The 15,146-nt window shown below is 41.4% G+C and overlaps 2 protein-coding genes across 2 annotated transcripts; one reads left to right on the top strand and one right to left on the bottom strand.

Annotated features, from left to right (window-relative positions):
* Window positions 1-1,053: 1,053 nt before the first annotated feature.
* On the top strand, window positions 1,054-3,934 carry LOC148079416 (vesicle-associated membrane protein 8). The gene is made up of 3 exons (XM_087790967.1): window positions 1,054-1,370; window positions 2,147-2,329; window positions 2,672-3,934. Exons 1-3 carry the CDS (start codon window positions 1,368-1,370, stop codon window positions 2,807-2,809), a joined length of 324 nt encoding a protein of 107 aa, XP_087647093.1. The 5' UTR covers window positions 1,054-1,367; the 3' UTR covers window positions 2,810-3,934.
* A 119-nt stretch (window positions 3,935-4,053) lies between these two features.
* Window positions 4,054-15,091, bottom strand: LOC148079415 (heterogeneous nuclear ribonucleoprotein D0-like). The gene is made up of 7 exons (XM_087790966.1): window positions 14,667-15,091; window positions 12,666-12,834; window positions 10,607-10,768; window positions 10,405-10,536; window positions 10,237-10,336; window positions 9,399-9,539; window positions 4,054-6,487 (listed from the first exon to the last, which is right to left on the bottom strand). The coding sequence occupies exons 1-7, from the start codon at window positions 14,825-14,827 to the stop codon at window positions 6,420-6,422; spliced, it is 933 nt and encodes a 310-aa protein (XP_087647092.1). The 5' UTR covers window positions 14,828-15,091; the 3' UTR covers window positions 4,054-6,419.
* Between the last annotated feature and the right edge of the window lie 55 nt (window positions 15,092-15,146).

Below are 15,146 nucleotides of genomic sequence, written 5' to 3'. Positions count from 1 at the left end.
ATATATTTTTTACTCTATTCACTTTCGCATCCTATGATACAATAACAGTGACCAACGCTCATGAATGACGTGTTTAAATCATGCACACAAAATAAACACTTTCCTTTAATAAAATACTAATAAACCTTCAGGCATATGAGCAGATAGACTGAGCTGCTGCTAAACAAGGCGATATTTGACAACTTTTGTGTTCTTTGCGAACACAGCAAAATTAATGTGAGAACCTTCATCTCAAACATTGTCCGACTAGTCCTGACCTGTCTGATCAACAGACTCTGTGGCATTTGTCCAAACTTATTTTAATATTAACAGTAAAGTGATTCAAAAATGTTTTCCCTATTAAATAATCGCAAAGGGATCTTGAGAAATCCGATGGATCCAGGTTAGCCAGGGTAAAACCTCTGATAAAATAACTTCTTTGGAGAAATAGATTAAAGTGTGATATTCAGCCAAAATTCGAATTTCACTCATTTTCTACTCACCCTCATGTCGACTAAGAGTTGGGATTATTTACAGAAACCTGTTCCTTTTTGGAGTTATAGCCAAAAATGTTTGTTCATTTTAATGTAGCGACTGGAGCTCAGTTGTCTTCATCTTTGTCAAAAAAAACCTTCCAAATACCTCAATACTGCTCTTCTGTAACGTCCATATTGTACTGTAGCGGAAGTCCTCAGTCTCTCAGCTGCTGCCTGAAGTCTTTCCTCATTCAAAGACATTGCAAGTGCGCATGATATCCACTAAAACAATCTTAAAATATAGACTTGTTCATTTATTTATTTTCTGGAACAATTCTTCTTGTCGGGCTTCAAGCAGTATGGAAGTATTTGGATGTTTTTAAGTATCTTTTTGTACGAAGATGAAGACGAAGACAACATGGGGGTGAGTAGAAAATGAGTGCATTTTTGGTTTCCAGGTTTGGCACCCCCCAGTGGCTTCATGGCTCCAGTTTGGTTCACCTAACAGGGGGGCCGGCCCTGGTTTCCCCGTCACCGTCAACGAATAACTCACAACTTCCTCCTTTTGAAAGCTGAATGGACAGAAACTTATGTTGAGGCAAAACAAAGACAGGAAGCGAGACGGCATCGTGACTTCACTTTAACGAGGCTCACATATCAGTGCGACCTTTGACCCTGGCACATCGGCCCTCATCTGCATCAGCTGACTCGCTGTGGTGCTTGTTGCTCCTTCGTGAGGTTTGCCGTTCCAGGAAACAGGAAGTGGTGCTTCGCTGCTGCTCGCTGAGACTCCGATCGAGTCGAGGACTCGTCAATCATTCACAGAGACGAGGCCGAACCTTCAGCTGAGGTTTGAGACTCTGTGGAGGGACGGCCGGAGCTCAGATCTGGACGTGAACCCCAGCGCCCGACATGGTAGGTCATGTGATCCGGTCTTCACGTCTGATCCTTCCTAATGCGTCTGAATTTGTTAATGTCTTGACTGTGAAATGAGATTAGTCTTTCGAGTGTTTCTGTGAGGTCGAAGTTCAGCGTGAACAACTTTACAGGACGGAAGTGTTTGAGGCCCCGGAACCAGGAGTTGACAGGATTATAACATTCTAACACTTCTTTACTTCATTAGAATTTTTTTAACAATACGTCATTTCAGGAAGTATTTTGATGATGTTTCGTGTACATTTATTTGGTTGTGGTGGTTGATATTTACATTCAATTTGTTAATAATAAATTATTTAAACGTCTCACTGTAGTTCATATACATAACTTCATAAACATGACTTGTACAAGTGTTTTTATTTAAAACCTGAATATGAACTTCTTCATGAAAATATTTTTGGACAAACTTTCTTTCGTTTTGGGATATTTACTGATGTTAATTGTTTGTAAATATTCTACAGTTTCTGGTTTAATATCAACCAGTTTATTCATTTTATAATAATCGTGCAAAATCATTATATTTTGAGTGTGATTTAAGATTATTTACCTGGAGTTAACCAATCAGAGCCACCAAAAAATATTGATGCTCCAGAGAAACTCTTTTTCATACTACCACATTAGAAAAGGGTACAATTCTGACTCCCCTAGCCACCATTTTAACTTTCCAATAACTTTATACCCCCTTGAGATTGGCCTACTTGAAAGATGTCAGGAAGTAATTTTGTTGCTGGAAACCAACCATCACTTGTTCCCAGGACAACCTCAACTACGGAGCCTCTTCCACCACCTCGACCGGGGCCGGGCCGGCAAAACTGGACCAGGTCCAGGGTCAGGTCAACGAGGTCAAGGTCATCCTGTCGGACAACATCAACAAGGTCCTTGATCGAGGCGACCGACTGAACGAGTTGATCGACAAAACGGACGACCTGCAGGCGACGGTGAGATTTATATGGTGCCATAAGTTACCGACTGTGAAAATGGAACTTGTTGTTTTAACGCTTGTGTTACCGGAGGCCCGGAAAACAAATGTGTTTGTGGTATCCCTTGTGTTGTCTCTGGGTCAAGGTGAATGAACTCCACCTCTACATATGTATTTATGGAAGCCAGGGAGGTCATTCACCTTGACCCAGACGACACAAGGGTTAAGAACAGAAGTCAAGACACCATGAGACCTAAAATTTTTTTTTGACTGCGACTGTGATGAAAATGTGTCAATTCTGGCCTCAGATTTCCTCACAACTGCGTTGAACTCACCTCGAACATTTTTACCTCCTTGGCAGGCCGACTCCTTCCAGAGAACGTCGACGCGCGTGGCAAGGAAGTACTGGTGGAAAAACATCAAAATGATGATTCTGATCGGAGTGGTCGTCACCATCATCCTGATCCTCATCATCCTCGCCGCCACCAACGTCATATGAACTCTTCAATCGTGACGAAGAATCGGGGCGCTGACAGAACCCTCTTTGATTTTAATCACTTTATCGTGCATATTTTGACAAAAACCTGCAGTTTCATCGCAGCTCTCAACCCAGGGACGGAATTACAGCAGGAGTCTTGAATGTTAGCATGTTAGCTTTTTTTGGTTTAAAGTGCTGAGCAGCTTCGCAAATCTTGATCAACCTGCCATTGATCCATCTGTTTATCTAAATTGAGATCTAATTCCCGAACAGCCATTCAGACGTCCATAAATTTGTAAATGCTAACTACTCAAAGGTCCAAAAAGGGACACTTGTGCAGCTAGCTATCTGTCCCAACTATGCTAGGAAACTTTTGTTGCCTTAAGAAGGTATTTTATGAGGTTTCTAGACTTTATTCTTCCAGTTGTGACTTCTTTTTGTCCCTCGAGAACTGGGTATCGGCAAAGAAAAAAGACGAACAGAATTTATCCAAGATCTGCTGATACTGGGATCTGTCTACATATTTACTGAGGTATTCCCAAGCCCAAGGTCTAGGGTGGGCCTCTGAAATAGTGGTGGTATTTCATAGGAATATCAAAATTTAACTAAATTGAAAAAGAGAAGTGATTAATAGAGACCAAAATTCATTGGAACAATCTCCGTCTTTACAGGGAAGTAGTTTAAAGTATTCTGTATAAGGGTCTTGTTTATTTGGTCATCACCAAGTGTTCATGGATTAGTCCGAGTCTAAAATGGATCAGGAAAATTATAGTACAGACGACCTTAAGCGATTTTTGTGAGAGTGGTCTTGCTCACCTGTTCAGTTTTTTATTTTTATTGAATGATTTTCGTTTGCAACTATAAGCTAGCGTGTGTAGCACGAACGAGCCGTAAACACTCCATTGACTTGTGAGAAAAAGGAATATTCAAATCAATTGTTACTTTATTGTGTATATGTTTATATCCACTAATGATACATGTGTTTATTCTCTAGCACATGAATGTAAATACTCGCTAAATAAACAAAGGCGTTCACAAACGACGTGTTCGAACACACACACACACACACACACACACACACACACACACACGGGGGGGGTCGGGGCGGCGTCTAAGGTGTCGCTAAATAAATGCCCAAAAACATCATACTCTCCAAATCCAACAAATACTGAAGGAGGGATAATGTCGGGGGAAAAATGGAGGGGGGGGGGTCATCATCGGTGGTCCGGCAGCTGCCCGTTGTCACGGCGACGCCTGTGGAAACAGAAATACATCAGCCTCGCACCAGCAACCGCTCGGGTCTTCAAAAATAAAACTAGATATCAAGTTAAATTAGAAAAAATCCTTAAGATTGAAATCCTGAAGTGAAATCAATTATGATTAAAACATTTACATGTTAAATTAAAGCAAAAATAACACTCCATGCAAATGTCTGTTGATTCTTCTGGTTTTTACTTCAACTTAGAACAAAGATGAAGAGCAGGGCTGCGCCGCGGCCTCCGCTAGCAAAGCAGCACTTGTGTGTCCGTGTTCGCATTCGGACCGGCAAGGAAAACGGCGATCGACGAAGACAAGAAGATCGTAGTCCTTCTTTAACCTGCTAACCGCTAATTTCATTTGCAGTTTTGAGACAAGATTAATCCATGTTGAAAATATTTCCAACAGTGTAGTCGCGCGGATTCTACTCAAACCGTGAATTATTAGCTTCAAATTGAGTTCAGTCCAGTAAAGGTTTCTTTCTAAACCGCAACCAAGCTAGAATGCTAAATCGTAATGTGCTAATATTAGCAGATGAACGGATATGCAGATTGGATTTTTGTGTGAACGGTTAAAAAAGCAATAATGTTTGTCTGGATGGTTGAAAAAAATGAAAGGCAAGTTGGGAAAAAGAAGACGCAACAATTTTTTACATTTTGGGGTCATTGAGCATGCGCTAGGCCACTAAAAAAACTGACAACTAAAGCTATTGTTGTATATATATATATATAATACGTTAAATGAAACAAAATCAGTGACACATAATGAATTGGATAAAGGTTAGTTAGACTAAAATGTTGCTAGCTTGCAGTATTGCGCACTAGCTTCATTCAGGAAACTTTCTCTTCTTCAATGTTTTTTCCGGGACAGGCATGTGACAACGTAGCTCGGTGTAGAAGATCGTAGCATTGCACTTGAATCTAAAGCATGGTCTCTTGTTACATGCGGCGTGACATAGTTGTACAGTTAATGTTTTGGCTAAACCATAACCTAGCATAAGTGCTATTACGAAGCGAGTTGTTGGGGATTTCTGGTTGGGCTTTTACTTATGTGCCTCCAGCTTAGTTAACCACATTTTCTGAATTCCCAGAAAGACACTTAACCAGACCTAGGACGTATGTTCATCCTACTTTACCATGCTAGCTAGCTGATGCTACGAGGAGTCCATGAGCAGCTAGCTAGTTCAATAAAAGTGCCAAAGAAAAAACTTCAAGGCAATTTAACAGGTGTGTGGACAGTGTATCCCTTAACATGTTCTTCATGTGTTTCTTACTCTTGGGATGTTGCTATGGAAATAAGCATAGATTAACCAATACGCAATAACGGTAAGTTTTTCCAGTTAGTTTTCTCATGCAATAAAAAACTTGTCTGTTTGGACAAAGTAGTGTGTTTATGATTGTAACTTTAGCGAACAATCTGAAGTCTGATCTCAAACTGGCCTGATTTAATGTTTATTTAAAGCAGATATATTGAGTAATCGACCATGTATTCACGCACATACGCAGCAGAAGACTCAGACAAGCTGCATTGTCGTCGTAACAACTGTTAACACTTCGTACTCAGTGACTTCACGTCCGGGACGCGGCGCAGCCCTGGGTCAGAGAAAAGGTAATAAAAGGAAAAGACGAGTCTTTCCCCATCATCGAAACGTCACAACAACAGAAGACATGTCCACAGAATTTGCTCTTTGTCCCCCCAACACTGCAGCGCTGAGCTCATGGACTACCAGAGCTGAATAGAGGGACAAACAATGAGTAAATATCGCTCCACAGACGCTGCGGTTTCCTTCGAGAAGCGTTAACAAATCATTACATGTGGGGGAGCAAGGGCCTGTAAGAAATGACATTACACTTACGTTTAAAATCTCTTTACGTTACTTTTTTTACACAAGAAAAGAATTTAAAAGACAAAAGCAGAAACGACAAAGCTGGACGGTGTCCCGTACTGTTAAGTTTAGAAATGCTGAGACAGGATGTTGTAAGACCATACCAAATGGCAGCATTCGAGAGCGTATGCTTCTCGTACCCGGTCCGCATTGAGCGGCCCTGAGAGTATCTGGGAGTCAGCTGATGTCCTGCAAGGAAGCTCCGCTGGCAGGTACAAACAAGGTATGTCAGAGTTAGGAGACAACACACTTCCGTTTCTGTTTCCTTGCACATCCTCTAACTGGCAGTAGCTTTACCTGTTAACTACAGTTTACAAAACAAAGCAGGGCAGCAGAAGGCCGGCTGTTACGTTAGCACTACAGAAAAGCACGTGAGGGTGCTAGAGAAAGAACATCTTTACACAAATCAAGTTTAGCTACTTCACAAGTCTGAGCTCCGGGGCTCCGGTCGGGTTTTACCTGGTTCCAGCGGGGGAAAGCGGAGCGCGCTCAGTATGGCTTGTAGCTGTTGGCGTGGCCACCGCGCCGGGGCGACTTCCCGTAGCCCACGGGGGGATCTGCGAGAGTGACGCAGGGTTAAGTCATGGACAACAAGAAGAGGAACCAACAACAACTGAGCTGCTTTTCCAACACACGGATGTTTAAAAACTGACGGAATCGGCGTAGCTTTTTGTCACAAGTCACTCACAGCGGCAGAGGTTCGCTGTTGGAGGACGAACCGAAGTTTCACTTTCGTGTTCGTCGATTCGCCTGTTCAGTCTGATCGGCTGCTCAGTCTGTTTCGCTGCCTTGTTCTGGTACTGTGTCCATGTTTTAGAAGACTTCAATTTTTTTCTGATTTCATTTACATGGTTGTTATTATCTGTGCTGAAATATTAACTGTGTTATAAGTAAGTTATAAGTAGTTGTGTTTAGTTATTTGGTGATTTGTAATTGTGTTTATTTATTTTTAGTTGTGTTTAGTGGTGTGTAGTAGTGTTAGTCCTTTGTTTTTTTTGTTAATAGTGTTTTGTAGTTGAGGTTGTATTTGTGTTTATTTATTTGTAGTTGCATTTAGTGCTTTTTAGTTGAGGTTCGAATTGTGTTTGGTGATTTGTATTTTTGTTCATTTATCTGTAGTTGAATTTAGGGGTATTTAGTTGTGTTTAGTGATTTGTGTCATATTTGGGGGGTTGTATTTTTGTTTAGTAATTGGTAGTGAGGGTTTATTGGTTAAGTTCAGTTATTTGTAGTTGTGTTTAGTGGTTTTTAGTTGACGTCGGAATTGTGTTTGTTGATTTGTAGTTTTCTACATTTATTCAGGCTTTGTAATTGTGATCAGAGATTCAAGGTTGTGTCTAGTGATTTGTAGTTCTGTCTAGTGGATGTTTAGTGCAGTGGTTTGTCACTCTTTTGTTGTGTGTAGTTGTTAGGTTTATACATCATTGTCATTATTAATCTATGTTGGGTAATTCGTTTTAGAAGTAATTACTTCATTAATTATTAAGTTAGTTGTGTTGTCATTTTGGTGTTGTGTTTGCACATCAGGAACATGTGTTGTCAACAAAAATGTATGAAGCGGTAACAAACACACAAAGACGAACAAACATCCAATCAGAACATCAAAAAAGCAGATTGTGAAGGTGGAAGTACCAGGATACGCCAGCAGGGGGCTAGACTATGTCAGTGCTGGCGTACTCTAGCTTAGACCACAGTCAGCGCTCAGTCATCCGACTGAGACTCGGAGTCAAGCTGAGGAATTCTGTCACCTGGTCTCAGGGCACGTCCAGCTGAAGGGGGGAACCACGGGGGGGAAATCCAGGACTAACTGGAAGGGGAACATCTCCACTGTGGCAAGAGAGCGTCTCAGATCCGTCAGTCAGGGTTGGAGTGGCTGGGAGAGGGAACTCTGTGATGAAGGTGTGAGTTAGTCAGCGGTGATCGAGACTGACGTCACCCTCGAGAGAGACGCTCGGTCATAACCTTCTCTGACTTCCAGACAACCTCTACATGCTGCCTGTCGACACACACACACACACACTGAACACACACATTCTCTGTCTCCCACCTTCTAACTACAGTCTGTCAACTGTGTCTCTGAGTTGATGTGTCAATCAACTTTACAAACAGACAAAATCTCCAACAAGTCCTCACTGACCACAGCCTCCCCTCCCCCCCTCTAAGTCCTCCTGTGATGTACCCTGACTAAGGTTGTGTGAGCCTCATGTTCTAGAGGAATCGAACTGGCAACTGCCTACAAGCACCGCTGGACAACTGCACACTAGTGACGGAGCTGCACGAAGACATGGTCAAACATCACCACTGTTTGAAGTAACATACTGAGAACCATTACTCATCACAGTATTTCCATCAGGATTATTGACTCGGATTATTTTGATCACAGTTTTTTAAGTGAAATATAATAATAAATTGAAAGAAAAATTATGAATAATTTAGAATCTACCAAGCATTAACTAAACAAATGAATATCATTATCAGGATTATTATTTCGGATTATTTTGATAACAGTTTTTGAAGTGAAAAACAAGACTTAAAATATAATAATAAATTGAAAAAAAAAGATGAATCATTTAGAATCTACCAAGCATTAACTAAACAAATGAATATAAATGATCAAGATTATTATTTCGGATTATTTTGATCAATATTCTAATTATTGTTTTTAAAACAGGAATTGTTATCATTATTATTGATGATGGTTTTAATTAAAATGTGAATTAAAACTATTAATCATGATTATTAATTGAAACGTCTATAGTAAACATCTGTATATTATTCCTTTATTTCAAATACAAAATTTAAAACTACTTGTGAAAATGTCTCAGAGAAAAATGACAAAGTGACTCTATGAAAACAATGTCAGAATACAAAACAGACTAAATATTAAATCAGATTTCAACATCGGTTGACGGACGTCGGGTCGAACATGATCTCACTTGAACCTGAGGGACAGTGATGATGTCAACCAGCAGTTTAACAACCGGTTAATAATAGTCAGCGTTTTTAAAGGGAAACATGGCCGACGATCAGGCTGGTTTGATCGTGTCGCTCATCATGCAGTCCCTCCACACAGGTCCACTGATACGTGGTCCGTCTCTCTGTGGGTCTGCTCGAAGGAGAACCTGGACTGGCACGTCTAGACCAGCTCATCAGGTCAGAACCGGCTTCGCGGGTCAGTTCAAAACTGAACCCGCGGTCGCCGGCGACGCCTGGCTAGCGCTTCCGACGAGCCTCTGTGGCCTTCTAACGGAGTAATTTGTTCCGTGCACCAGGTTCAACACAGACGTGCCGAATGAATACTCGACGTACTCTACTTGTAATAAGAGGCCAGGAGGTCATGTGATCATTGACACGATTTATTGAGTGGGTTTACAGAGGAAGTGATGTGAGGTGTTGGCGACATCAGACGGGGGCGTGGCTTCATGTGGTGGAAAAGCAGCGACGCAAACGTCACACAGAGTTACTTACTACTGTCGTCACCATATCCATAATAGTTGTTGTAACCAGAGTAATCATAGCCACCATATCCTCCGTATCCGTGGTTACCGTAGCCATAATTGCCTTGATTCCAGTAGTTCCCGTAACCCTGGTTCCAGTTTTGACTAGGACCTGCAGAGACAGAGTCGTGCGGGTCACACCGGGGTCGCAACAACTCGTGCCGGACGTAAGCCGGGCTCACAGGTGTAAACAGGTGTAAACAGATTTAATTTTCTCAAGAACAGAGTCTGCAAGATTACTTTGAGCTTCAGGTGTTTATTTTCCAGATATATTAAGGTGAAAACAGTATGCTAGGTTTATTAGCTCATGCTAGATATCAACAGGCAGAAAGCGATTATAAACATCCATCATTTATTTAATAAATGTCAAAAAGTTTGTTTAAATCTAACAAATGTGTATTTTGAGGTAAAGAACTCATTTTGTATCCTATTTTCTAGTTTTGAGCTTTTGAAAGTACAATTTCAAGTTACTATTAGAGGCTAAATTAGCATTAGCTTCATCCGGAAACCTAACAAATGTGTGTTTAACCAAGTTTGGCTGTACTATTATAAACACATTTTCCCGTTAATTAAACCGTATATTCCTGAAAGTTAATCAAATAAAAGAAAAGTGACTTTTAAGAAAAAAGAGAAAAGCCGTTTTAAACTTTTCCAGGTTACCCCGTTAGCTAGCATCACTTCCTCAACTGATCAACGCTAACGCGAGTCACCCCTCAACAGACAGAGTGACTGGATCTTTTATGACTGGATTATTATTATTATTATTATTATTATTATCTAACATTGACAACATGGACCAGCGGACTCACCCATTCCTCGTCCTCGGGACCGCGGTGAGAACCCTCCTCGCCCCCCCCAGTACTGCTGCTGCTGGTACTGCTCTTTGGACATGGCCACTTTCACTTCGCACTGGGAGGAAAAACAGGATCGTCGTCACACCGGAGTCGGAACGACGAGAAGCGTGTGTGTGCGTTTACCTTGCTGAGCCCGATGTTGTGGTACTTCTTCTCCATGATGGTGTTGACCGGTTCACCGTCTTTAAACGTTATGAAGCAGAAGCCTCGTCTCTTGTTGGTTTTGCTCTCCATGGGGAGCTCGATGGACTCCACCTGGTGCGTCCAGAAGACACTCTTGACACATCTGTGTGACTCGTTGAGGGCGTGTCGATGGTCTGCCTACCTCTCCGAAGGCACTGAAGTACTCTCTGACCTTCTCTTCCGGCGTGTCAGGAGACAAACCGCCGACAAAGATCTTCTTTACGGGCTCCTTGGTCTTCATGGCCTTGGCCTTCTTTGGATCTATGACCTTGCCGTTGAGTTTATGTTCCTTCTGTGCGCCGACCTGCGTGAGGGTGATAAGAACATGAGTTCAATCCCTGCTCACCCGTCACCCATCCCTACTACACCCTAGGATCTGAGGCTATCCACCCTGAGGCAGCGTCGTACATCAAGAGCCTGACGATTAGTGGTTTAAGAAAATATATACACACTTAAATATTGCAACTTTTTGAATAAAAAAGTTTTTCAGAGTAACATATTGATATTTAACATCACTGTATAGATATTTAGAAACACTTTTTTTCTTCTTGGGTTCATATTTGTGTTGTAATTAAACTTTCGTCCATTAGACGGCAGCAGTAATTACGTCCTCCCTGAGATGACCGAGGATGAGAGGATACAGTCGACTCCAGCTGCTTTTAAAGCTGATGGTTGGAGATATTGTGGATTAAAAAAAAATTAAATCAGTTACGACTTTGTATAGAGTTGTTGTTCCTACAGTTTGGCAACACATCTTATCGTATACTTCTGTATCGTCAAACTAGTGCCATTACACACCCTACTGATGATGACGTCACATTCCTTTGACTTTTCTGTTCCAGTTCCGTCTTGGCCAACATCCCATAATAGACTGGATTGAAATCAAGTATCTCAGCTGCCTAGAAGGTTCTTTCTTTTTTTTGTTCTTAAAAGGCAACTCACTCCAGGTAGTTCACCAGTTTCCACTGCAGCTCCACCTCTCCATCACACTCCTCCGTCCTACAACTATCCATCTCTAGCTCTTTGATGATGAACCACTTGTCAAACTCTCCCCCGACAAACCACTATATTGGATCCACAGACAAACATTCTCTTCAACTATGAACATCCTCCTCATCTAATCCTATCTTCTGTGTCCTCCCTCTCTCTGTCTTTCAACTCATCCATGATCATCCACTGTTTTCTTCTTCTTCTCCCTGGTAATGTAACGATTCATCCTGTACTGATCATGATCAGACATTTGCTTGTTAACGCTTCAGTTTAATTTTGATTAGTAAACATCAATAAACCATCTTGTTTGTTGTTGTTTTTACATCTTCAGGAAACACCATCAGAAACTTAACACGTGTCTTTTACATCCTGTTGTTGATGAGAATAAACAATAAAACACACCTTACGTAAAATCTGTAGAAAACACAGTTTTCCCTGCCAACCCGACATGTCAACCAGTAACAATGTGTTCGTAGTCAGACCCGGACGACACAGAACGGACACAAGTTCTTTAAATTCCATAAGTTTGTACATGTTTTCATATAAATGTTTGATGCAGTAAAAATGTAGTTTCTTAAACTAAATTCAGAAAATCTCTGTTTTTTTAATCGTAATTCTATAATAAAATATTAAATATTAAAGTTTTTAATCACTCAATCAGTTGAATGAATGAATTTAATATTTTAATCAAAGCAAAAACTACATTATATTTTGTAAACAAAGGTTTAAACAGTAAAATAGCAACGCCAAAACAAAGTATTTACAACATCGTAGTTACACTGATCCCATACTAGGGGGAGCCAGACGTCTTTTTCAAAATTACGTAGATGGTCTTTAATATTTCAATGGCTTCCAAAAACGAAAGAATGAATTCAAATAACTTGTGAGACAGAAATTTTTTTCAGGTAAGTAAGTAAAGGTTATTTGTAAAGCGCCTTTCTAGACCAGGGTCACAAAGCGCTTTAACAATCAAAAACAATACACAAGACATGTTTATTTTAGTTAGTTGTAGTTAGTAACTGTTGAGAAAAAGTGATGTTACATGAACACTAGATCCACAGTAGCAATAAAACGGTTGAATCAACATTTGTGGTTTCAATAAAGGAAACTTCCCGAGACGAAGGTTTCCTTCCCTGATCAACTTGACAGTCAAAAGTTGACTCTGAAAGGCCATAAACACACACAGATCTCTACACCATCCAACCGTTTACCTTTTCAACGCTCTGAGGGTCTTTGAAGAGGACAAAGCCGAACCCCCGCGAGCGCCCCGTGACCGGGTCCAGCTTCAAGGTGCAGTCTACGACCTCTCCGAACTTGGCGAAGTGGTCCTTCAGGTCTTTCTTGGTTGTGTCCCAGCTGAGCCCGCCCACAAACATCTTCCTGTGAGGAGGAGGAGAAGAAAAGTTCAGTGAAGATCTCCGGTCAGAGAAACTATGGACAGGATGTTAGTGAAGCACCTTAAAGCAAGAGACCAATAAACTTTACTTAGAATGACAAGTCATTAATCCATAGTGAGGACTCTATGGATCTACGATGGAAACCTTACTGGGATTTTAACCAGCAACTTTCTAGTTACTCCCCAATAAGCTAACCAATACTAGTCTATGAAGGACGACAATGAGATGTATTCAAAAAGTACAAAAGTACATCTTCTTCCTGCGAGTTCATTCAGTGCTGAGGGGCCACCGTATGGCGACTCCATAGAAGCACGGGAGAGTTCAAGTTCAAAGGGGCCAATTGTGGCCCTTCGTCTGTATTTATGTGTCCCCTAATAAGTCAGTGTAAAAGTATCAAACTGATTATTCATAAAAGTCGTTTCAGGACTTTGCATTTTTAAACATTTTCAACTGTTTTTTGTGAGTATTTATTGAAATAATTGTAACTCCCTTCCGCCCTACCATATACCTGTGCTATGTCTGTCATTATTTTAAGATTTAAATTGAAATAAAATGCATATAAATAAAGTTTAACAACCTGAATTGCAAAATGTCTCGTTTTTACCGCCTTAACTTTGTCCAAAGTATTTCTAATTTATTTCTTATTTTTGGCATTACAGCCCAGTGTATAATGTGGCTCCAAGTGACACTCAAGACCTTTGGGGACTTTCCATCCCTGAGGTGCTCTGGTGTCAAAAAATCTAGAGGTCAGGTGTCAACCTTTGTGGCCCTGGGTTCAGCTCAGCTCCACGGAGCCTTTTACTGGCTACAGAGGAGACCAGAGAGGAGACTACAGTTGAACAAATGTAGCTTCAACAGGTAGCCATGTTTACTTCACGTCAACAGGTTGTGTTGACATGAGATCTCTGACAGCAGGAAACATCCACGAGAGAGAGAGAAAGTTACATTCATTTTCTAGTGCTGATGTCTCAGCGGGGGTCTCTGGAGGGCCCTTAACCGTAAATGTTTTCTATTCAAGTGTTGCAAGTCTTGGTGCAGACCTATTTGTTCAGGCTTTTCCTTGATTTTCTGGAACTCCTGTTGTGTTATCAGTTTTATCTTGATCTTTAAAGTATATACTTTATTGAATATTGTTTTGATTGTTTAAGCGCTTTGTGACCCTGGTCTGGAAAAGCGCTATACAAATAAAAATTACTTACTTACTTACTTACTATGAGCAAAACTTTTTTCAATTCAATTTGAGGGATCAAAGTGTGTTAAAAGAGGATTTCAGCAGTTGTCTGACACACAAAATGGAAGAGAAAATATTATAAAAAACTTCTCAAAACTTCTAAACTTCAATCAAAGCAGTAGAAAAAGTTACAGTTACAGATACACACAAACTTAAGGCTCCAGAGAAAGACTTTTCTCACAACATGGCAATAAGAATTGAGTATTTTGTTTTAAACTCTTCACTCTTAGGCCAATGTTGTTCTAATCTATGGCAACTGTCAGCCCTGTTTGTCAAACTTCTCTTCCCTCTTTCCCTGACAGCGAGAGTTTGCTATGAAGTACAGTAAAGTTGAGCATCTACTCCGGGTCTCTGCCGGATGCCGGAGCTGCTGACACGTGAGAGCCGCGCGAGATAAACAAACCATACGTCAACAGCACTTTTTCTGACCCTTGTCTTAAAAAAAAACTATCAGCTCGGTTCGTCAACTGTTGAGACTTCTTCCCCGTGACGAGGAAACTCTTATCGGCTACGGTTCGGTTCGGAGGCACAACATCGGCGGCAGAAGCGCGAGCTGGTCGGCGGGGACGCGGCGCCACTGTTACCCTTCATCCTCCTCGTTCTTGCTGGCGTCGATCCGCGACCCCTCGGCCTCTCCCCCCGCCGGGCCGCAGTCCCCTGACATCGGCTCGTCGCAGTTGGCCTCCCCGTCCTCCTCCATCCTCATTATGTTGGTGTCTTCGCAGAATTCATAATCGTCCGACATGTTGTTAGATCGTCCAGAAAAAAAAAATCAAATAAAAAGCCCGGGACTCGGCTCGGAAGCTAAGCTAAGTCGGCTAACGCTAGTGACGCTGATAATATCTACGTATGAAGCTCCGCGTTGTAAGGGTGGCGTCAATCTGGCTCTTAAAGGGGACCATTAAATGAAAAAGGATAGAATTTAAAATATATTATTCCGCTGTTTCGGTGTCATTGCGTGGTTTTTCGTTCCCTGGCTGCGTACGCCGTCCTCTCCAGACGTCAAGCGGTAAAAATGGATCGACGCAACACTGCCTCCCACAGGCGGGTGTGTGTCACAGTCA

Source organism: Callionymus lyra, chromosome 5 (genome assembly GCF_982586985.1).
Source record: "Callionymus lyra chromosome 5, fCalLyr1.hap1.1, whole genome shotgun sequence".
Taxonomy (NCBI): domain Eukaryota; kingdom Metazoa; phylum Chordata; class Actinopteri; order Syngnathiformes; family Callionymidae; genus Callionymus; species Callionymus lyra.
The sequence above is the reverse complement of the archived record's forward strand: the minus strand, read 5'-3'. Positions and strand labels throughout refer to the sequence as shown.